Raw genomic sequence first — 24,094 nt, forward strand, 5'->3', positions numbered from 1 at the left:
AATTACACTGAGTACAGATTTTAAGGCAATGCTAAAAATTGATAATGTTCTTTTTAGAGTCCCTAATAAGATTTATACACTGCACTACAATCATAATGAGCATGATTAGTCTAGACAGCTATACTGGATGAAAATTAATTCCTTGAACTAAAAGAGTTGAATTTTTTACATCTTCCATTGAGTCAATGAAGAAGAAACCGTCAGTTCTCTTCAAGATAGTGGATAGTAACTATACACTTTTTTTGTTAAAGCAAAAATGAAAGGTATGTGGCAAGCACAAAAATGCTTTATAGACCTTGCGCATTCTTCTGAAAACCTGGCTAGATTTTGCAAAACTGTTGCTTTGCAGTAGCTCCCAAAGTAGCAAGTCTCACTACATTTAAAGTTTCCTGCCATCCTTTCTTTCTTTGGTTCCTGCCATTCTTTCTTTCTCACCTGTCTGGAGAGATTGAGGGCAGGAGGGGCAGTCCTCACTAGAAGGAGGCAGTCGTTTTTAATTCCTAGCTTACAAAACTTAACAGCATATGAGACATGTCACATTAGTGCAGTTGACTATCTTTTTGTAGAAATTACTGCTGTATCCATCAGATTTGTAAATAAAAAAGAAGTCTCTTTTATGAGAACACGATTATAGCTATGTTTGACTACATGACTGTTGAACAGAACTCTGGGGGTAGATGTGAAGTATAGAAACTGAAAAGAAACCAAAGATTAAGTTAGGAACTTCAACTGAGATATCTTTAATTGTATGTTAACAGTCGAGTTCAAAGCTCATTAAAGTGAAAACTAAACTTTACAGTCCACAGTCTAAGCCTGGGCCGTATCTTCTGTAATGGATTCTGGCTGGCCATAAGGTTCCACACCAGCTCTCCTGAAAAATAAAATAAAAAGCAATTCTGTGTTCACTATGACACTTGTAATTTCTACTAAATACGGCACTAAATATGTTTGTAAAATCAGGTAGAAGTTAACGATTGTAGGTTGATTCAGATAGTCAAAAAGCTGAATGAAATTGTTTAGTGAAGGTGGTGTATTGGTTTTTTGTGAGCTCGCATATTTTTAATCGCTTGCCTTAGTACTGTTAGCCTCCTTAGCCTCAGTTCTGCATCTCCCTTTCTTTTTCCTATCCTGAGTTACGTATTTTTTGGCAGGTGTTTTCCAACTAAGTTACAATCTCCTCAGGTAAGAGACTGCTTGTGTAAAGGCCATTACAGTGCTTTAAAACTTTCTAAGGGGATTTGAACATCGACTTCATATATATGCTTTATTTATGCATTTGCTAATTTAATCAGAGGGCAGGCCTGACAGCAGCCTCAAAGAACTGCCCAAACGCAAAAATTGCAGAAATGCTTTCTTTACTTGGTACGAACTCGATCATCCTATAAATAAGTCCAAAGGGACTTAAGGAAGTCAGGTGTTATTTAAGATGACTGGGATTTTGTTACTTAATTTTCTTGGCTCCTCTGAAAATACCAGCTGATTACTCAGTGTTGTAACCAAGTGTTGTTCCTCCTCCTGCCTTAAGCTCTGTGGGAGTACAAGGCTCTGTTGATGTAGGTGGTAGGTGTGGGGCTTGTAGTTTAACATGTTGTGGTTACAATGCATAGCAATGTCTAGCTCAATCTAATAAAACACACTATACTAATTTGGGAAAAGGTCAGCCAAGAAATAGAATAAAAGAATTTAATGAGGAAGTATTGGGAATTGAGAATCCAATATATTTAATAGTATTTTATGCACGTTAGCCCTATTCCTAAGTGGCCAGTATTTTGGATGCTATATTTTTGAGGGCTCATCAAACGCTTGTTTTTAGTACCTGAATCTCACTTTGACTTGAGGTAGATCTGCAGAGGCTTAACATCTTTAAACTGTGGTCTTAGGTGATGCAGGATGCGTACCCAAACTGATAAACTACTGGTTGAAAATTGTGTCTATAAACTGATTGAATACATAGGATGGTGAAATATATTTCAGAGGGTTTTTTTGTTTTGTTAATTATCATGATAAATTTTGAAGGGTGGATTTTTTTTCTGTAGTTTCTTGCCCTTTTAATTCTTCAGTGATCTCATTACCTGTTAACAGAGTTGATTTTCTGCTTTAGTTTCTAGTGAATTTGAGTAACTTAATGTGATGGCCCCTTCAGTTTGATTTCTTCCCCTATGTTGAATTGGGGGAAAAAAAATCGTGATCTGTTTTGTTTCTGGAGAACACTGTGAACATGTGAACTATCTGCAGCTGCCCTTGGAAAAGGGCAGTGATTTATTGAGGAAAACTGAATTGCAAAACCTTTTTCCTCCCAAAATCAACAGCTTGACTGAGTTTAAATAACTGACTTTTCATATCCTTTCATCACACACAAAGACCTAATCCTGAGACTACTTGAGCCACCAATGTAGGCTGTGGCTGAGACCACCACTGAATGTGCCATTCCCTTCTCACCACACACAAAACACATTGACTGCAGCTTTATGAAGTGAAAATGCTGAAGAAAAGGAAAATGTGAAGGAGGTGTCCACAGTCATTTCTTTAAAAAAAGAAAAAAAAAAAAAAAAAAAAGCAAGCTGCTGCATCTGGATATTAGGAACAAAAAGTGCCTCAGACTGGAATAATAGCTTGGGTCACTTGCTTTCGTATGTGCACAAGAGTGGAACTGCCGTTCCTTGTTTCAGTACCACTGACCCCTGCATTTTATTGTGTGAAGATGTCAGGGAAAGTGTGTAGAAGGAATTCCAGGATCTTTTAGTCTAACAATGACGTTGTTATTTTGCGATTTCTGTGAGAGGTGGGGTTCTGGGAGGTTTGTTGTGTTGTTTTTTTCCAGTTTAGTCAGGTTTTGTATGTATGCATGTGTGAGTTTTAAGAGACATTTTTATTCATTAAAGAACAGTTCTTTTGTGTGTTTGTATGTGTGCATTTAAAATATGATCATAAATATGTTGTGAGAAAACAACCAGTGGTGGGATCTATGTTAAGTGTCAACATATTCTCTTTAGCCTGGTACGTAGAGCAGACCTGTATCTTGGAGACACCTTTTGGTTCCTTTCTGCTGAATCCTGGTAGTTTTGCTTGATGGTTAGATCACAAGATTCTGCAGCTGTGCTGAGGTTTAAATGAAAAATAAATAAGTTAAAAAAAAACCAGTTGCCTGGTGGCACTCGACTACTGAAATCTCACTGAACTTTTTCTCTGTGGAACTGATGTTCTAACTGTACATTCCCAAGATGCATACTACAGTGCATCTTGCTAGTGCATAATGAAAGACCCAATTAAAACTTAAAGAAAAATAATAGGGTTATATATTTTTTCATTGGTTACTTTTGAGTTCTAATTTCAGAAAAGGTTATAAAATGATCTTTATGATAAAAAGCTAATTTTTGGTATGGTCATTTAATATTTGTACGTGCTTTTAGTTTTGCTATTTTCTTTGAAATAAAAAGGGGTTATACACTGCGTTGTTTAAAAACAAACAAACAAAAAACTGTCCATCCTGCCTGCCTGGTCATCATCATCCTACACCACCACCAACACCCCACTCCCCCCACCCCCCCCAAAAAAAAAAAAGGAAGAGGAAGCTGGAGTTGCACTTGTGTCTCCAAGAGCGACATGCAGGAGCTGTGAGTTTAGCACAGACACTTGTCTAAATAATGCAGTTCTTTATTGACCTTTCATTCCTCTGTCCTTGAATGCCTTGATTGTTAAATCCCAGTAGCCAATTAGTCTTCTTGATGGTGACCAGCAGTGGAGATAATCTATGCCAAAGTTATTGCTGGTCTTTACTCTGTACCTGTCATCACCTTCCTTTGAATGTGAGGATGAGTGTCTTGCATCATACGGACTGCGTATTTACTCAGATTGTTGGTATGTGTATAGGATAAAATGTGTAGAGTCTGGAGTCACTGCTAATAGGTGGATTCCTGTTTACCTGGACCTCGGTTTTCTAGGGAAGGCTAAAGGTCTGTTCTCACTATAGCGGTCATATGTCATCCAGCCCAATCCTTCCCCTCACCGCATTTATTTTTCCTATTTGCACTAGTGTGTAGAATTTTTATAAGAATCTGCAGGTGAGTCGTTCTCCACATACTTCTGTCAAGGCAACAGGTACCACTGCAGAAACAAAACTAATTAGTGTGGGAACATGGCATAACTTTTTTAATATTTTAGGGGTTCTGTTTACTTACTATTAATAAAATTTGGAAATGTAACCAGTTACCTAACATGGGAAAGAAGATAAAATAATACTGAAAAATGTGATTTCATTACCTTTTTGTCATCTTGCTTCCTGGGGTTTCCTTTACCCCTTTTCTGCTTTTCTTGTTTTTCTTAACTCTTTTTTCTTTTAGTTTTTATACTTCTCTATTTATATAGTAAATATGTAGATATTACTTTTGGTATTGTGCTGTTCCTTCCATTTTCTCAAGGAAATGTGGAATACTGCTCTTTTGAATATAGTACTCAGAAAAATAAAGCTAGCTTTCACTTAGTGGAATTCTATCTTCTGTATTTCTCTGTCTAGAGCATGCGAGCATGGTGAGATGCAGTCTTCCTCTTCATTTCTCTGAGATTTTGAACAGATCGTGGCTTAGTAGTAGGAAGACAAAAATGTTGTTGTTCTTGCAGTATTTATTTTGGTATGTCCAACTAAAACCTGTAAATAGAAAATTTCGATTGGGTTTAAATCTGCTCTTTTCCGAATTGGTTTCTCTAGTTTCTTTATCACATTACTCTCAATACATTTTCAGCTACTAGAAAGCAGGATAGTTGTGTGGAAGTCCAGTGATGTGCCCCAGTTCTGTGTGGTCTGGAAATTTCCCCCCTTTTGGTTAAGGTGGAATTTGTAAAAGTTCCAGAGAGAGATTCCGTTCGTCTGGCGCTCTTTGTATCTGTTGGAAGGTATTTTCTTGTTTGCTTTTCTTGCTGTGAAAGAGGGCAAAGAAATACTGTCATGTAAGTGAACTTATGTTCTGCAGTTTTCTCCTTTTCTTTTTGGTCCGTCTTTCTGTATATGCTACTTCTGCTTTTGGTGCCAGAGTGGGAATTTTTAATATTATTTATAGGTATTTACCTGATTTTTTAAGCATTATTGCAAACTTTCACATCTGCAGCTCAAACTGATGATTGTTTTTAAGACTTCTGAAGATCATTAACGTTTCTAACACTTCACAGTAGCTAAGAATCTTTTAATTCTGCTGTCAGTCATGGAGTGTAACAATCCTGTTCTAAATGGTGATAAGTACAAATCTTCTAGATTGCCTTAAACTACTGATATACTGTAGATAGGACAACGTGTGCTTACAAACAAATTGGGATTTCACTGTTCGGCAAAAGGACTGGAGATTTCATTTTTGATTCAAAAGATAAGGAGAAACTTGGAGGTGATTTGAATTACCAAGCCATATAGCTGGTGTGTGTGTGTGTTAAATCGTTATGCATATTTATGCCCAACACAAACATGTGGGACAAGGAATTATCTTTAGCAAAAAAGACTGCATCTCATAGAAATGTGGTGCCAGGGTTATGTGTGCATCTCATGCAGAACATAAGAACTTTTTTCTTGCTGAAGGTGATACCATGGCTGCCTGGTGAACTCTGCAGCTGATTTGAAAACACCAGATGAGTTTGTTCTTCAAAAGGTAGAGGCTGCAGTGTGGGCAGTTTTATACAGCAAAAGATGAGAGTTCGGCTGGGAACTGAATGTCACATGTGTTTGGGAAGCTTATACCTCTTTGTGTTACATCTACGTTACAGGATAGTTTTATATCATTTAAAAAAATTGATTCATTTGGATTGCACTCTTGAATCAGTAAAAATTTGTATGTTAAGAAAGGCTCTTTCAAGGGCTCGATAATAGGTGTTCCTGCACTGTGGAAGAATAGAATGCTGAGTGATTGCATTTTCTTCCACAATCACGTCCCCAAATCTTTTTTCTTTTGTTTTTTTTTAATTGGGTTTTGAAATCAGTCTAGTGTTTAAATAAGCAGAGCTCTCTTACTATGAAAGTCACTTGTATGCTAAAATAATGGTTTTAGATCTTCCTTTCTAAAACTGAAAATTTACTGGCTTTAGTATCCAATTCAGTTGTCCATCCTTCTGTTAAACATAACGTAAGACTTAGAAGATAACATAATACAGAGAAAAATAATTTTTCATTTTTCTCACTAATAGAAAGTCTGGATTTTGGGGTCAGACCTGGTATCAGTTACTTACTTTGGTAAGGGTGTCTTTGTTGATGGTTTGTGATAAACAAACTTCTGAAAAGTCTTCCTGATGGGCTTGGAGAATATTTGTATCAAATTATGAATGAACATGTGCTTACCACAATAAATAATGCTTGTTCTCTGCCAAGGAAGTTTCTTTAGATGCCACTGGGTTCTGTACCTGCAGAGAATGGCTGAACTGGGTGAAACCTGATGGTAGTGGTGAGAGGCTGGTGCTGATTAATTAAAATACAGTTGCTGAAAGCATCAGGCCACTGTTAAGCTTCTGGAGCTGAGTGATCACTGAACAGAATGTAGTACTGAAGAATTCTGAGTCAAGAGTTTATTTTGAACAGGAAAGTAGTATTTTATAGCCCTATAAGAGTGGCAAAGCTCTGGGGAAGTTAGGAAAAAACACAGAGACAGGCTAAAAAGCATTTTTTGCATATCTGCTGTGAAAGAGTGCAACCAGAAAAGAACAGAAGGTAGTTTTGTTTCTTAAGAGAGCTGATGCTGTAGTCCTTAATATTTTTCATAGTTTTCATTTAACTGGGGCAGAGGGGCCACTGTGGAACTTACAGAAATATGAGTAGTACTTCATTCCACCTAAAAATAAATACATGAATAGTATATTTTAAATAGCAAGAACAAACAGTAAAATGCTTAAAAGCTTGTAATTGCTGTAAGGCTGAAGAGCTGTGTTACTGAAGAACTGATACTCTCTTTAACAGAAGAGCCCACAGTTCAAATGTAGCACAAAGCTTTTAAAGTTGCTGAAAGACCCAGAACTGACTTCTGGCAAAACAATTACACTTGGCTGAGCAGAAAAGGTCATGCAGTTGAAAATGAGGTATTCTTGGGGAGAGCGTGGGGCTGCTCTGGCATTATGGCCATGAGGGACAAGAGGCCTGAGGCAGGAAAGTCCATATAGCTCAAAGACAGAGTTTGCAAAACTGCAACATATGGGGCAGCAGCGTCTCTGGTAAGCAAAATTTTGCCAGACATTTGGAAGAACTGGGAAAAAATGTGCACAGCATGGATGAAAAGGCTGTGATAACATCATTATTAGCTCAGAGGAATTCCTCATGGGAACAGTGGACGGTATTTTAGCAAATAAGTTAACGAACTAGACCATAAGAATACTAGATAATACCATGCAGAATAACAGCAGTGGTCTGTCTAGGCCAGTGATGTTTCTCCAGCAGTAGCAGTAGGAGATGCTATTTGGGGGGAGCATGAGAACCTGGCTGCTTTCTGTGGTCCATTCCCTGTTTAGTTCCCCAGCATTCACAGTTTTGTACTGGGGGTGTCAAAAGGCCTATCCCTTCCCAGTCCTTTTACTGCCCATTTTTTGCATTGTTTTGTATCAGCTTGTAAGATCTGCCTCCTGCAATCTAATAGCCTGAAAGCAGTGAGATATTTGTTGATTTTTTTATTTTGTTCTATGTATATGTGCCCCTTCTATGAAAAGAAAGCAATAATTATCACTGAAAGCAAAACTGCTTTTAGAAAGATTATAAGTGGGATAAGATCGAGGACAAATATTGGTGATTCAGCCTCTGCTGATAAAGTGCTAAACATATGAGCAAAGAACAAAGTAGGAGATACACCATTTGTAGTAGTACTAAAGAGAAAAGTACCCATTGTTGAATCAAATGTTTCGGTTTCATCAGGGTCTGTGCTCATTGGGGCTGTCTTGGGCTTATAGAGCTGGGGAAGAGTTTTCGAAATGGCTTTTAAGAGGTAGGAGGAGAGCAGAAATTGTCAAGCCATTCTTTATTTTCTTTTAAAAATATCGGTTATTTGGCAGCAGGGACTGATAGAGGAGATCTGAAAATGCATTGCTCTGGGAATCTTGAAGCAAGTGGAACAGCCAACAAAGTGACCACACTTGGCGATGGTGGGGGGTATTGGAGTTACAAAACCCCTAAATTAATATAATGGAAAGGGATGCTTTCCGCTACCTGAGAAGAAGATTGACTCTGGGAGGGCTGGGTGGTGCCAGACATTTTTCTCTATTGTTTCAGGCAGGTTCTGGCAAGAGCTGTTGAGAAAGCAAAGCATGTGTTTTTACATATTCTATACTCGCTGATTAATGCTCCTTCCTCAAGCTACCATGTAAAATTGTGCTTGGCATCTGAGGTGTTCCACAGGAAGATAGAACATATTTGTCATGGTACAAAGAGCACTATAGTTTATGTGAATAGTTTTTGTATGTGTGCCTTTTTTATCTTGGGAAAAGAACAGTATAAGAATATAGCCAGGAACTGTGGACATTTCCAGGAGAAGACAACGAACTTAGCACTGCTGAACAACAAAATGTATTAACTTTTTATATAATTTTTATAGGGAGATCAGAATAAAGTTATAACTAACTCCCTATAACTTCAAGAAGAGGACCTCTCACTTTTATATAGATCCTCATTGCAAAGTTGTGCCTTGCTGCCCAAATCACTGAGAACACTTGTGCAGAAGTGCCTAGTGGGCACAAGGTGCAATAGAAGAAAAACATTATGAAAATCAAATTAAAGGTCCTCCTCAAGTTTTTACTGCTTATAAATGGAAAAATACATTGTCCACAGGCATTTACAAGAATGGGTGTTGGCACTGTCCTTTTTTGTGTGACAGTATTGGTTTCCACGTATGGTGGGTATGAACAGGAGCTGCATGTAGAGATGCGTAAGTAGAGGCCATAGCTTTGGCTCTGGCCAAGCTTTTTTTCATGAAAAATCTGTATTAGCTGTAAGTAACTTATTACCGTGGCCAAAGAGCCCTGGCAACTAACTTCTTACATGAGTGAAGATAATTTGTTATAAGAAGGAAAATAACCTCTATGTGATGTAGGAATGTAATGCGGAGTTTTAAAGCACGAGTATTTTGAGTGTCTGGCAGAATCACAAAGTCCAGAGCTTGATTATGCATCTGTTTCTAAAGCATCAATATCTGGAAATCTCAGGCAACACATGGACTGTGATTTTTGAGAACTGCTATTGGGATTGAGACCTGCCTAAGACAGTTAAGCCTCTTGGCCCAGGGTGCGCAGAGAGCCTATTTCTAGCCCTCGTTGTAGGGTAAGAGATTATTGATGATAGGATGCTGTTTAAATACAACAGAATAGTGGCAGTGCCAATGTATTAAAGAAAACACCCTTTTTATTATAAGGTCACTTGTTAAAGAACAATTGGACACAGTTCACCATGATCTCAAACAAATATTGAGGCTTCTCACTTAATGGCAAAATGCATGCCAAGTCAAATGAATGAGCATGTTGGTGGCACAGAAAACATTTGCCCTGAGGAGCTAAGTATATGCTTGTTTGCTTGGGAAAACAATGATCCAGAAAGACTATCTTATAGAGGCAAGGACAAATAGAAGGTATGAGCATTAAGGATGTGACTGGGAATTTTTAATACATTTCTGTGGTGTATCTGACAGATGTATTCAGCTCATTTGCAGTGACATATGGATTTAGTTAAGTAACCTCTTGTTGACTAATTGCAAATAACAGGATTCAGAGGAGGAGAGGGTGTCTCGCAGAAGATAAGACGAGCTTGCTGGTTTTGAAGCTTTTAGAGCTGGCAGTATTTAGTACTTTTTTCTTTCACTCAGTTTATCTGAAATTACAATTTTCATTTCTTTCCTAGCTGTGCTTTTTTTTCCCCCTTTCAGTGCATTGGTTGTCTTGTCTTTATATTCCAAATTTTCTCGTGGATGCACATTTTCCTAAAGCTGAATTAACACTGACTGAGAGCTGTCATTCCTGTCAAAGATTGCTGTCTCTGGTTGCTTCAGAAAAGGACGACATCTGAGATGTCTTTTAAATATTGGAGTTATGTGCAACATTTTTTCTCCTGTACTCATAAGTCTTCATTGCTTTTTCTCTCAAGACAAATCTGTTCCTGATGGTTTGATGCAAGCAATAGTATAAACAGCCATATGTACTTTTTTTAACCAGTTCTGAAAGAAAACCCATAAATTTTATTAAAAAGGTAGTTTAAAGACAAGACTACATGCCTCAACTCGGCCACTTTGAGTGTGTAAAATGAAGTAGAGCTGTTTATTTACTAGGATTATGGGTCAAAGGTAAAGGGTTTCTGTTTGGACGTTTCCTCGTTTTTTTGCAATAAAGGAGAAAAAACACAAAAAATCTATGATGTGGTTCGATATGCTGCTCTGGATGCAGCTGGCCCGAGTGAAGTATTCATCGCTCTGCTCTGCTCATTGCAACGTCTTCTCCCCGGGGAAGCTTGTCCTCTGGTGTGCCAGTGTCGCCAGCCGCCTGTGCAGTTGTGCTTTAATAGAGCTGCAGGACAGTCAGTCCAAACAGTCCGGTTTGAAAAAGCGTGTTTTTTAAAAAAAAAAAAAAAGTGTTCAAGGAAAAAGAAAATGTCAGAAGTGGATTAGGGATTGATTGTGCGTGCAGTTATTTGGCAGAGCCAACGAGGAAATAATTTCAGTCAGGGGGAGGGGAGGAGGAGGAAGGGTGATGCCAAGCAAGTACAAACAGAGTGGGGTTTTGTAGTTTCTTGACCTGGCTTTACTTCAGACAGCACAGCCTGACTGAGAGTGCCCTAAGTTAATGCAGTTAAGGTTGCAAACTTGAAATGCAGGATATGCACCGTTGCTATTATTAAATTAGTGTGGCTTCTTGGCAGTGTCCATGGGCTAATATAATCCTTGGGTGTGCATACTGGGGTCCAGGGAGCAGGAGCCTGGGAGGGAGGTGTGTTTGACTGCTGCTTAAATATTGGTAAAACGGGTCCTGGAACACCACAGTTCTTGGGTGGGCTTTGACTGCAGAGTCAGTCATTCAGTCAAAATTCAGGTATCTGCTTGCTGGGCTTTAGATGCTTGCTTTGCTGTAGTCAGAGAGCATCTAGTCAATACAGTTAGTATACTCTTGAGAAATATTCAACCATAGGGTAACTAGGTATCCACTTAAAGGTTAGCTGAATGACTTTCTAAACTCAGCCAAATAGGACAGGAGCTTCGCTATGTAGGTCACATGTAGACTCCCACGTTCGGGTTTCTGAGTCTCAAATCCTATCCCTTGGGCTCCACTCGTTCATTAGGGATCCTACCAGGTCACCAGCTGCAAGTCCAGAACAGTGTGGTTCCTATGGTATAGCTGCTATATCATAGCCAACCCAGCTTGGCATCACACTAGGCACTTAAACAGACACACGTGCATGGTACCCCTTATGCATGTATTTTATAAGAGATGCTGAAATAAATTGTAAGGTCCATTTAAAAAAAAAAAAAGGCAAAATTTCTTTTTGAATGATGGAAGGAAACGGAAGACGTCAAAGATCTGACTGTTGAGCTCATTAGAGAGAAGACAGAGGCAATTAATAGGTGCTTTCACAAGGAGATAAAGGGTTCTAAGAAGTGAGGGTTCCTACCCACTGGAACAAAGCGTCAGCAGACCTGAGGGGTTCAAAACATCTCTACATGAAGGCTGGGTGCCTTTTTCAAAGAAGTACTTGAGCCAAACATGAAATATGGAGCTCAGGGTATAACTGATATGGAATGGCAGTGATCTATAGGATGGAAGGGTAGACATTCTTAAGAGACATCTTGAAGTCTCTAAATTTTGCTTTTGCATTTTTGTCCCGTCAACTTTATTAAATGACTTCAAATGGCTTACAATTTGTCATGTTTTGCAACATTATATGAATGGTATAGTTTCTGCAAGAAAGGGAAAAGCTTATAGCTTGTGATTTATGTATGGCTTGTAGTGTGTAATTCCCATGTTTTTCCAGATTTTTATGGGTTTTTTCTTATTGTTTCTTTACTTCACATTAAATGCTTCTCTCTTGTGTGGTTGCAGTACAGAAATACATTGTTCTTCCTAGATCAAGACCTGTTTGAGATAGAAACTCTAGGATATCACTCTCAGCACCTGTAAGAATTATGAATATGTAGGTCATCAGAAGATGAAGGGGAAAGCATGTGTTTCGCAAGTGAATGTGCTGATCAGAGCATTCACTTCCCCAGAGGGTTATGGAAGGTATGCTTGCTCTAGTGAGACAGTAAGACAGGAGATTTCTTGAGGAAAAATAAGCCACAGTGAATGGAGTGACTTGACCAAAGCATGAAGGAAATCTCTCGGGACTCTTGCAAGCAAGAGGATGACTCCAACAGAAACAGCACGTGCTTTTCTGTACTCTAGGGATAGAGTACGTGCAGTCTGAGAGTGGGAGATTCTTCTTTCTCCAGGGAAACTGAAGCAAATTTGAAGGTGGACATTGGACAGTATGGCTCCATTTGGAAGCAAAGTAGATTTCTCCGTCCAGGTCTTTTCAGTCTCAGTAGCCTGTGCATCCATTGTCTTTTGTGTAAGGTGGCCTTGTTTCTAATACTGTGCAATAGCTATAAAATGTAATTAATCAGCTCCCATTTTTTTAAATTTGGCTATTGTTTTCTGCATGGTCATTACTGAAGACTTTTAAATGCTAAAATTAAGAAATATGGTAAAAGATGCTGATTTTGTAGGCCATATTTCTTTAGGTAGGGAAATCTTCCATGCTTACAATTTTCAGTTGTAAGCTGATTCTGCTAGACAAGGTCTAGATATCCAGTCCTGAGCATTTCTTACTGTGCAAACTGAACACCGAGCTCCCTGCTTGTCTCCAGAGAGGAGAGCAGCCAGACTGCTCGTGTTATCGTTATCGTCAGCCTACGGATTATCTTGGGTCCTCCTGCTTGCATGCAGTGAGTCTACTAGAAGTTGGGGCAGTCTCCAGCTGAAGAGGTTAGTTGTCTCTTGTGAAACTTGGGAACTAAAACCTTTGCCTTACCTCACGCAGTAACTACATGATTACAGTCTGCAAATGGTTGTGTCTGGCTTTCAGACTACTTCATTAAGAGTTAATTTATATGCAAGTTTGGTTTTCCAAAAAAACAACACACATGACTGATCCACCCTATCATAAATTTTTATAATGATAAGGTGGTGCAGGCTCATCTGAAATTCCTTCCAAAGGCGGTGTCAGATTTTTACTTTAGTCATCCTAACCATCTTTTCCTTCCCTGTATTTTCGCCGTAGCAAGGCTTTGTTTACATGAGCTGGATCCTAATAGTTCTGCTCCCACTCCCACCCCCACCGGCACTTTGCAACATATTGTAGATTATCATCACTAAAACTTCAGATTGGCTTTTTTTGTTTTTTTTTTATTAAGAAACGTTTTATTTTCCTCGGAATTCTTTTCATTGAAGCAGCTTTCCTCAACGCTTCACTTGAGGTTTGCAGTTGATGGTATGAGGAGGCAGAAGTACTTCAGAGACACTTTTTTGTGTCTGTCTAGGAGGTGGCGGAGGGGAAGGGGAAGGCAACAGGCATATAAAGCAGATTTAGGAGTGAGTTGTCAGAAGGAAGGAACAGACTTCAGTCTCCGTTTGCCGTTGAGGATGGAGGTGAGGGAGCCTTTAGAAACTAGCTAGCATGTGGATGGCTGACAGGCTTGGCAGAGGCAAGGAGCAGTACTGGGAAAAACAGTGACCTAGACGGGAGAAAGTTTGGACGAGGTCAGGAATCTTTGTTTTCCTTCTCATCCCATGATAAAAATTAAAGAACGCCAGAGAAGTAGAAGGTAGAGAAGGGCTGACGGCAGCGCTGGTGAGGAGTCAAGGTGCTTTGTTTTGCTTTGTGCTGACATAACCCTGTGCATAATTGATCCGAGTGAAATACCATGCACTCTCGCTGCCACCTTACCTCCTCGTGATGAAATCTAGGTAAAATGTTTGCAATCTACTGTATGTATCTAGAAGGTCAAACAATATGATGCCGTCGACACCTTAACCCACAGATGAGCCGTGTAGTGGTAACGCAGCTTCCTTCAGAGCTCCTACCCCATACCTACCCTATAGCTATTTTCCTTAATAGATTTATGAGACCCTATACTGTGCTTTCAGGATCTGTGAGATGCGAGGCTGTTACGCTGATAAATCTTCTATCATGCGCTAAGATCTTGCCTAGAGCCGAAGACTGAATTGTGCTGACTCATGCAGTTGTAACACGTAAGGTGTGTGGGTTTGCTGTTTGGTCAGGTGAAATTAGGGTAAAGTCAGAGAAGCCTCAAGAAAAAACAGATATAGAGGAAAAGGTTGTGCTGGGTTTTGGCTTTGGACCGTGTGTGTGTGGGCTACCAGAAGCGCAACAGGAAATGCAATGTTTTCATAGGCACTTCCATTGAAAGCGCTTGAAAATCCAGGTAGCTCTCTGGTATTCAGCCTTCGCTGACGTGTTGCTTACCTTTTCCAACTCGATGCACAGATAAAGGGACGGAAGCCTTTTTGCTGTAAGACACACATTCTCAGGACCCACTGGTCACTAATGCATTTTTGGCATCCAAAAATCAGGCAGCCACAAAGCTGAGCTGGAATCTACTTGTGCGTCGTATGTGATGATGAAGGTGGCTTCTCTGCAGTCCATAAAATGGAGACATTTTAGAAAATATTGTCATTTCTAAGGAATTTGTTAATGAAAATAATACAGGAATTTTGGGTTGAGCTAGAATTTCAGTTGTCTGGTTTTTGTCCAGGGTGGGTTTCTTTTTGTATGGGGGTTTTTTTCCCTTTTTTAAGGAGCAAATGGACACACCCTGATTTCAGTATGCCTGGCATGCATACATGCATACATAGCTGGTGTTCTGAAAGAAATTGTGTGCAGATACTGCTTTTCATAGTGTGTTCAAACTGAAAGTTTGATGTGAAGGATGTCAAGTGGTCTGCAGGAAATGTGAGATTTAATTCAGAAAGTTGGGCCAAGATCCACTGTCCTAAGCAACAAAGCTTCATTCCACATTATATCTAGTTTTCTAAGAGTAAATTCAGGTTTAGCCCAGCTGTTCATCTCAGACTCGTAAGTAAACCTGGTAAAATGAGCTTCTTGTGACACTCCTCCTTGCAGTGTTTGATGTTTTCGTCTTATTTGTAACTTTCTCAATGCAATCCTTTGGGAAGAGAAAGCTCGCTTTCCCTGATACTGGGTTTTCTTTTTAAATGGGACAAAGTTGTTTTTAGGAAAAAAGTTACAAGTCTGTGTTGAAAGTTGGTCTTCAAGCTGTCAAGTCTTTCTCCTCAAAGTCAGTCTTTCACCAATTTCTTTCTCCCTGGAGTGAAAAAGCATATCCCTGCTTCACCATATAGCTTGGATCCATTAAAGATTAGTTGTCTGTTTCATTCATAACCTATTATTTTGTTACAGCAGTCACAGAATAGTCCACAAAGTAAGACACTAATGTTCAGTCAACCAGTTTTGTAAAGACTGCAGAAGAATAATGCAGAAGAAAACCATAAACTGCACAATTAGTCAAATTAGGTATTACTGGAATTTATTCAAGTTGCTTAAAAATAAATGTCACTTATATGTTATACAATGCATCCGCTCTTAAATTTGGTAGTTATATTTAAATATTTAAGTGTTTCAATAGTGTTAAATAGTTTTATACTTGTTCTAAATTAAATTCTTCTGGCAAAGAGTTTTTTATTTTGTTTCTATTGTGTTGCAGACTCTCCTACAGATTTTTGGTGTGGTGGCTGTGGCTGTGGCAGTGATTCCTTGGATACTCATCCCCTTAATTCCACTATTTATTCTTTTCATTTTTCTTCGACGATATTTCTTAGACACTTCAAGAGATATTAAACGTCTAGAATCCACAAGTATGTAGTTTGGCGGGACTTAATGTTAGTTTGAACCCTGCTTATTATTATGTGAAATGCTAGTATTTTATAGACAATCCATCAAAGATTTTTTCTTTTGCTATGCAAATAACTTCCTTATTGCCTTGGTTCTCAGCTAGTGAATTACATGCTTAACTCCTGTTTTGCGTAATGATAAACGTTAGGTATGTCAGTTTAACTATCTGTAAGTAAAGCTAGTTAAGGACATGCTAAGTTGCTAGTCTTTGGGACCTTGTATGTACATACTAATGGTGTTTCTGACCTAATCTGACTCTTGTGTCTGACTTTAGCTTGACTATGATATGAAATGTTAAGCATTATGAATAACAAACATGGGTGCCTCATGTCATTAACAAAGCTCAAAGAATTTTTTCAGTGACAGCTATTGTTAAAAACGTAAGACATTTTTGTATAAATTAATCTGCCTGGCTGTCTGACTGATTCTAACTGAGTAAGAGGACTTTGGTTAAAGACATCACGTATTTATTCTAAAAGGATGCAGTACCGTAACTTGTATGGTTAAATATAAAGTAGTAGGATTAAAGATTAGTGTGGTACAAAAAGAATTAAATGTAGTCCTTCAGCTATTGCTAAGTTACTCTCATTTCCCTTTGTAGCTCGAAGTCCAGTGTTCTCCCACTTGTCGTCATCTCTCCAGGGACTTTGGACTATTCGGGCTTTGAAAGCAGAGGAAAGATTTCAAAAATTATTTGATGCACACCAAGACCTCCACTCAGGTTTGTGATGAATTGACGTGAAAAATCAATTACTTTGCTCTGTAGGAGGGAGATATCTTATGCCCTCAGCGACATGTATATAATGTACATTAAAATCAGTAGGAGCTGTACATTTGTCTCTTTAGGGTAAAATTTCTCTATTAGAACAAAAAAGTTATTATCCGTCTAGATTTTGAGAGTTTACTTTGGGCTGTAATATAATTTGAGATACCCACGCGTATGTTTTAACAATGTCTAAGATAAACATTTTAAAGTATGCCAGATAAGAATATTTAAAGAATCATTTTTGACATTTTCCTGGATTCCATCTTTAAAAAGAGAGAGAGGGAGAAACAAGCTATATTATGAAGCATTTAATATTAAGTAGTGTGCTAGGAGTGGGCAGAGATGATTAATATAAATCATCTTGGAAAAGTTTCATAAATCGCACTTCTTTTTTACTTTGAGCAGCTTTCAGGGCTCAAATCTAATATACAGTATTAACATGACCAGAAGGTGTAAAATATTAGTATTCTGCAAGCATAAGTAGTATAATTCAGGTTTGCGCTGTGATTCTTTACTTTCTGTCAATTAAAATGTTCTCTTTTGCAATGTATTTCAAGATGCAGCAGAATGCAAGTTTGCAATTTTGTGTTTGTTAGGCACGATCTTGAATTTTCTCTGTCATAAGACATACAAATATATTCTATGGCTTTTTTGTAATTTATAGACTTCCAAGGTTTCAGACCAGACCAATTGATCTTTTCTGAAGTACAGTTTATCACAGGCAGTTGAATCCTACACGCTGACCTCCATGTTCAGCCCAGTAACTTGTGACTGGGGAAACATATCTTCCAGGGAGGCACCTCTAGCTTTGTATTCCCCATTTCTTAATATTTTCAAGTCACTAGTTATCTGACCAGTCAATTTTACAGTAGCTGATAGCGAGGGAACACAGAGTTGTTTTTTAAGCTTTGTATTAAAAGACATCTTTAGTCGATAAACTGCATATAAAAGTTTCCCTATACAAAGAGGACCGTGACCTTTAAAAGAAATATTTTCTTGTATTTTAAGGTCAGATCTAAGGAACATAAACACACTATTTTCCAGTCGATTTTATGCGTCTCTAACAAAACTCTCAGTAACGGCACTCCTGGGCAGTTCAGGAACCTGCTTTTGAGATCAAGCTTCAGTGCTTGTAGTCGCAGTCTTTTGTGTACCCACATGCTTCATCTTGGGGTCTTTCCCCCCAGAGTATTTGGGGTGTACCAGCTTGCTTAGTGTGTATGTGGTTTTTGGCCCTCGGGTGGAATATGAGCCAGCAGTGTGCCTGGGCAGCAAAGGCGGCCAACAACATCTGGGCTGTATTAACAGGAGCACAGCCAGTGGAAGGAGGGAAGTGATTATCCCCCTCAGCACTTGTTAGCCCACATCTGGAATCCTGCATCCAGTTTTGGACTCCCAGATAGAGGAAACAGTAACAAACTGGAGTGAGTTCAGTGGAGGGGCCATTAAGATGGTCAGGGCACTAACAAGAGAGGTCTCCCTGTGAGGAGAGGCTGAAGAAACTGGGCTTGTTCAACTCGCAGGAGAGAAGGCTTACAGAGGATTTAATAGCTGCCTTCCAGTACCTGCAAGGATGTCAGGCCCTTCACAGTGGTACGTGGTGGGAGGAGCAAGAAAATGGGTATAAGTTGAAACAAGAGAGGTTTAACCTGGATACAAGGAGAAACTTTTTCACCAGGAGGACAGTCAAGCAGAGGAACAGGTTGCCCAGAGACGATGTGCAGGCTCCATCCATGGAGATTTTCAAGACTTGAACTGCATAAAGCATGGAGCAACATGGTCTGACCTCAGAGGTGACCCTGCTTTGAGCAGGAGGTTGAACAAGAGACCTCCTGAGGTTGCTTCCACCCCAAATAATTCTTTGGTACTAAATGTGTGCAAGCAATAGCCAATAGAAGAGGATACTTTTCATACTATCTCACAAAGTTGGAGTCCTGGGTTCTTAAGTCTCCCAAAGAGTTTTAAACTCTTTCCTGCATCACAGAAAGCTCTCCCAACCAGCAGTGGTTTTGTTTAGCGCTTTCGGCTGGAGTGGTATCCTCCTATATTTAGGGCTGAGCCTGGGAACAGGATATTCACTTCGAACCCTCTTTCAGGATGCCTATGAATTTGATATTAAATAATCTTTAGATAAAAAACATCTAAAAGGCATGCTGAGGTTTGACCAAACCTAAGTTTCCTTCCTGCCAGTGCAACATCTCTATAAGCAAGCTCATGAGTCATCAGAAGTTACACCATGATGAGTCTTTGTTAGTCCCCATGATTGCCATATTCCTTCCTGCATGCACAGTGGCCCCGGTTACATAGGGAGGTTGCAGAATGACCCATCTCAAGCTGGCAGTTTAGCGCACCTTCCTGGACAACGGGATCAATGGAGCAAAACCTTGGAGCTGAAAAAGTGTCCCATTTCCTGGTCTTACAAGTATACTATTGCACCAAAAATGACCTTTCATGTCACCAGGAGGCTGCCATAGACTGTTTCCAGGGTCACTCGGCTCCTGGGTTTCAGAGAGGTACCTAGATTATCATGGTGAATTAAATTTCTGGAACTAGGTTTGTGACTTGATGTGATGCTCTCTTCTGCATGTGTCGTTCCGTGCCTAGGTGTATGACCGTCCATTAGACCATATCAAATGTCTTGTTTAATGAAACCAGCTGCTAAGTGTGTGGTCAGGCATATGCAGTTAGAGTTAATGTAAAAGGGGCTAAGAGGTCACCAGCTCTGGACCTTACCTGGCTCCCTCTTTTCATCCTCGCTCTTTTCCTCTGCTGCCCTCCAGAAGTTACATGGAGTTCTGTTGGCTGAATTGTTGATTTGATCACTCCGTAATCTGACTATCCAAAATGATCTGGCTCAAAACCAGACTTACCTCCTCCCTTTTTTTGAAAAAGGGAGGATTTTTTTAGCTTGAATCTTTCCCAGCACTGGGCTAAGGAACAGTGAAACAGTTGAAACAGCATGGATCTTTAGCATGGAGTAACGACAAGCAATGCAGAAAGGGTTGGAATGGTAACCTTCTGCTGTGACTTGTTAGCAGCTGGAACAATTCATCTCACTGCAGCCTAAGCAATAAATAATGCCATACTTTGTTATGGCTACTTGACTTCTGTTTTTGGCCCTGAATTCAAACACTTTGCCTTCTGTATTGCAATGTCTTTTCCTGCTGCCTCCTGTATCTTGTACTGTAGCATATCTGTCTGGGATGGAATTTAGCACCAAATTGTGGACACCTGGATGTGAGTGCCCAGTGGAGATGTCCACCTGTGAGCTTCTCCAAAAGTAGATATGTGCTTTTAGTCAATTGAGTAACTCTGTAGCTCCACTGGCTGTATTGAGTAGCATTTAGGGGAGCTTAACCAGCTGCAGCTGCCTTCTAAAGACTTGGCTCTGACAGTTGTGTTGTGATATGTTCTAGCTAAAAGCCTGTGGACGGTAGTCCAGCTACAGCAAATGTAGTTGTACTTCTGGTTTTTGTATGAGACTCCCGAGTCCACTAGAGTTAAAAAAAGGCTTCCATTTTAAATAAATAGACGATGCTTCAGGCCTTGACTGTTTTTCTTTTTCTTCCTATTACTGTTTGTTATAAAAGCTGTAGTTGCTATTAGTGTGAAAACTAGGTTAGGCCATTTCAGAAAAACTGGACAATATTCTGATCGTCTTCAGTCCATATAGACATGCACTTGAAGATGGCAATGTTTTTTTTTTTTAACAACTTATAATACCAACATGAATTAATTTAATAATAATTATGCAGCTTAGTTTTCTAATAATCCACTGTTCTTATGTCTCTGTAAAATACACTTTAGAGGCCTGGTTTCTATTTTTGACGACCTCGAGGTGGTTTGCTGTGCGTCTGGATGCCATCTGTGCCATTTTTGTTATAGTGGTTGCTTTTGGTTCCCTGCTTCTCGCCAAGAGTAAGTACAAATGTTAGAAAAAGTTCACCCAGTAATTACCATGTATAGTAATGTCTAATTCTTTTTCATAGTTTGCTGTTTCTAATTGTTTAAGGATGGTAATTAAGTTAAATGTTTCTTTCTAGATCATGATCTCTTCCTCAGTCTAGGGCTGTATCTGCTTTCCTGCAAATACTGGAGGCAGTTCAGACGTCTTCCGGGCTTAGGCATGATCTACCATCATCCCCAAATGTGCAAACAAACTTGCAGATCTGTAGTCTTCACTTCTGAGATTCTGGCGTTCAGAGCAATAACAACAAATAAATCTTTTTCTTTTTCCCCACCTTTGCCTTTCTTTTTTGGGCCTACAGGGCTTTGCTTTTCATATTGAAACACCCACAGAGCTGCTTCTTAACAACTTTTTTCCTTTCTACACATGGCACAGTAGGCCAAAAGGCAAGGTAAATTCCTAGGGATACTATTCTAATATCTTGGATCAGCAGGATAGGCCAGTTCCAGAAAGAAAATCGCCTCGTAATAACACATTTTATGTTCACTGTCACTCATGAACTGTCATTAGTGTATGCATCATCCAGGATGTAATTGGGTTAGATGTACTAGAATGAGATAGGCATCTAAAATATGAAGGAAGAAGTAATTATCTTGGACATGAAAATTAGTGCTAATTTGCTGGTTTTGTTTCTTTTCTTTTTCCTTTGGATAAGTTCTGTATATGCATGTGTGTTTTAAAATTTGAACACTGTGTGGCTCAACGCTGAAAATTTTGAGTTAGGTTTGATGTTATTAGAGTGCGAAAAGACAAGTCAAAACAATAGTCCTGAATCTTTCCTTGCCTCTGGATAAGGAGTAGCTCTCTTGAAGTCAATAGATCTATGCTATGATAAAGTTCAAGTAAGTCAGAGGACAATCATGCTTAATATTGGGGCAGACAGAATTCATTTATTTTGTGAGAGTAGACCCATGAACACAATAAATGCTTATCTAAACAGAGGAAGAAATATTCTGTCCTGTTACTTTATCTGATCACTTACAAGAGTACAAAGTTGATGTAAATGTTTGTAAACTTATTTTGAAATCATTTTACGCTCATTTTTTGCTAAGGTTTAGGGCCTGATTTAATTCCCTTAGAGAAAAGTGAAAAGTTACTAATGCTTAGCAAGATAGGGATGACCCTGACAAGTCTTGAGACTGAACCTCAGTTTTTAAATAAAATGCCACGCCAAGGAGAATTGGGATTATCTTTTCAAATATACAGACAATTTCCAAAACGTACCAAAAAAAATGCAGCAAGTAGCTGTTCTGCCTGGAGCTACTCATTGCACAGATGGCAAGTACAGTGTAACCAAACAACATTCTGGCTGTGATGCTTCCATCATGTAAGTAACCTCATGAAAGGGAAGTTAACTAGAATTTTGTGTAATTACCAGTATACCTATGTGATTCTCTTTTTCCTTTGTTCTGCAGCTTTGAATGCGGGGCAGGTTGGTTTGGCGCTATCCTATGCAATCACCCTCATGGGAACATTCCAGTGGGGTGTTAGACAAAGTGCTGAAGTTGAAAACCTGGTAACGTTTATTTCTTCCTTTTCACCTCTTGGTTCCTTTTCGTGGTTGTGACATGAGGCCTTAAGGATGGGATTCTTCTTAATTAACTTAGGACATTAATACCTTAGCAAGCGATTGAGGCAGCACTTACAGTCCGTAAAGAAGAATAGCCTCTTCTAGGGTATAATTTGTCTGACTGATTTTGAATGTCTATTGAGATGAATTGTGCCCTGTGACTGTCTCTCCCCATTCATAGTAAGGGAGGCTTTTTAATCTCCCTTTACAGCAGAAAGGAGACTGTCTAGTTACAGTGTAGACAATTGCATTGCAACTCACTAAAATTACAAATTAATCCCTCTCTATAAGTAAGATTTTTTTTAATAGTTTTTTTTAGATTTGGGATTTTTAATTTATTATCATTTATTATTGCATTTTAAAATCTGATTTATGTCCCTTCTGGCATTTTTTAGGGTCCTATGAATTCCTTGTAAAGGCTTATATCTTCTTTATTTGTTGTAAGTTAACAAATATTTGAGAGTATTTGTTTATAGTCAGTTGAGAGGATTGTGTGTTTTCCCAAATATATAAAGTAAAACACCTTCCACCAATTTACAATATTTACTAGCATGTTCTAGTTTGCCTATTTACTTTTTAAAGTTAATATATAAGAAAAAAAGACTATAAAAAGAACATACTGAGCATAAACCTTGGGTTTTTTGTGTTGTGTTGACAACTGAAGGTTACTTGTAATTATGATTTGCTGACCATAGTCTAAGAAATATATGTAGTCCTTTTGTAGAAGTTACAAAGCCATGTTTAATAACAGATAAAACTAATAATAGTGTTAGATTTGTATTTTTTTGTCTAGCACATTGCTTCTTCAGGGCATTTTTCACACATGAATAAACTAGTGGGGACAGACTTCGGTGAGAAATGGGAAGAAAGCTTTCAGGTTTTTTTATACCAGTTGGGAAGTTTTGGAAGTGTCAATCTGTGGGACTCTCTTACGTAGTGAGTTACACTCTTGGAGGCTGTGATTCAGAAATACTTTGGAGGAGAAAGGCTTGCCATTCACTAAGCTGGCTTTGATGTCGAATGTTGATCATTTTATGGAGCTATGATTAGCATCAACTTCTTTGACAGGTGGACATCCATCAAAAATCCCTTGTTATTAAAGGCTGACTACGTTTGGGGGAGGCAAGAACATTTCCTCTCCATTCTACTCTGTCACTCCTTCCTTACATGTTTTTCCTTGGAGCGTATTTTGTAATGTGGAAAGGGTAGGTGACAATGAGGTCAGAGAACTTGCTGCCTGGTGACCTCTGCCCTTAAAGCCACTCCAGGCAAGATAAGCCTACTGGATATCTTTATGATTTTTTTTTCCCCAGAATCCATCTATGAGCGGATCTAGTTAAATAAAATTAATTGTATTGAGAAGATGTATGGGCGAGGATGTGCACTGGAGCCTAAACAGAAATTTTATTATTTGCCCAAGGGGAAAAAAGGGTCTAGATAGCGCAACTTCTGAATCTATTCCTTCCCATAAGATTAGAGGCATCAGCAAATATTGCAGTTTCTTTCATATCTGGCATAAAATGTATAGGAAAACAAGTTTTATTGCATATAAGCCACTAATTATATGGTGACAGCTATCTTGGATTGTGGAGTTGCTTGTGACAAACATATTTAAAAAATTTGCTGGGGGTGAGTGTGGTAATGATGAGGACAAAACAAGGGATGATGAAGCCAGTAACTTGATGCTAGTAGCTATCGTGGGTCTGCCTGTAGCTCATATGGGAGTTTCATTTCTAGCTCTGTCTTCCCAGCACACAATGAAATGGTGTCATTTTAGCCAAGACTGACAGACAGCTCTCATAGTTTAAATTTCTTAATACTTATGCACATGCTTAGATTTGTTAATTAATCCCACCGATTAGAAATGTGCTTATGTATGGATTTATGTATCATGAT

At 38.9% G+C, this 24,094-nt stretch overlaps 1 protein-coding gene across 2 annotated transcripts in view; it reads left to right on the top strand.

Moving 5' to 3' along the window:
- ABCC4 (ATP binding cassette subfamily C member 4 (PEL blood group)) overlaps window positions 1-24,094 on the top strand; it is a 157,880-nt gene that overhangs the window by 89,827 nt on the left and 43,959 nt on the right. For both annotated transcript variants that reach the window (XM_075138376.1, XM_075138387.1), the window contains 4 exons: window positions 15,708-15,858; window positions 16,497-16,616; window positions 20,469-20,579; window positions 22,044-22,144. In XM_075138376.1, the coding sequence (XP_074994477.1) occupies window positions 15,708-15,858; window positions 16,497-16,616; window positions 20,469-20,579; window positions 22,044-22,144 (483 nt within the window). The remainder of the gene's footprint in view (window positions 1-15,707; window positions 15,859-16,496; window positions 16,617-20,468; window positions 20,580-22,043; window positions 22,145-24,094) is intronic.

The sequence above is a fragment of the Calonectris borealis genome, chromosome 1 (genome assembly GCF_964195595.1).
Source record: "Calonectris borealis chromosome 1, bCalBor7.hap1.2, whole genome shotgun sequence".
Classification (NCBI taxonomy): Eukaryota; Metazoa; Chordata; class Aves; order Procellariiformes; family Procellariidae; genus Calonectris; species Calonectris borealis.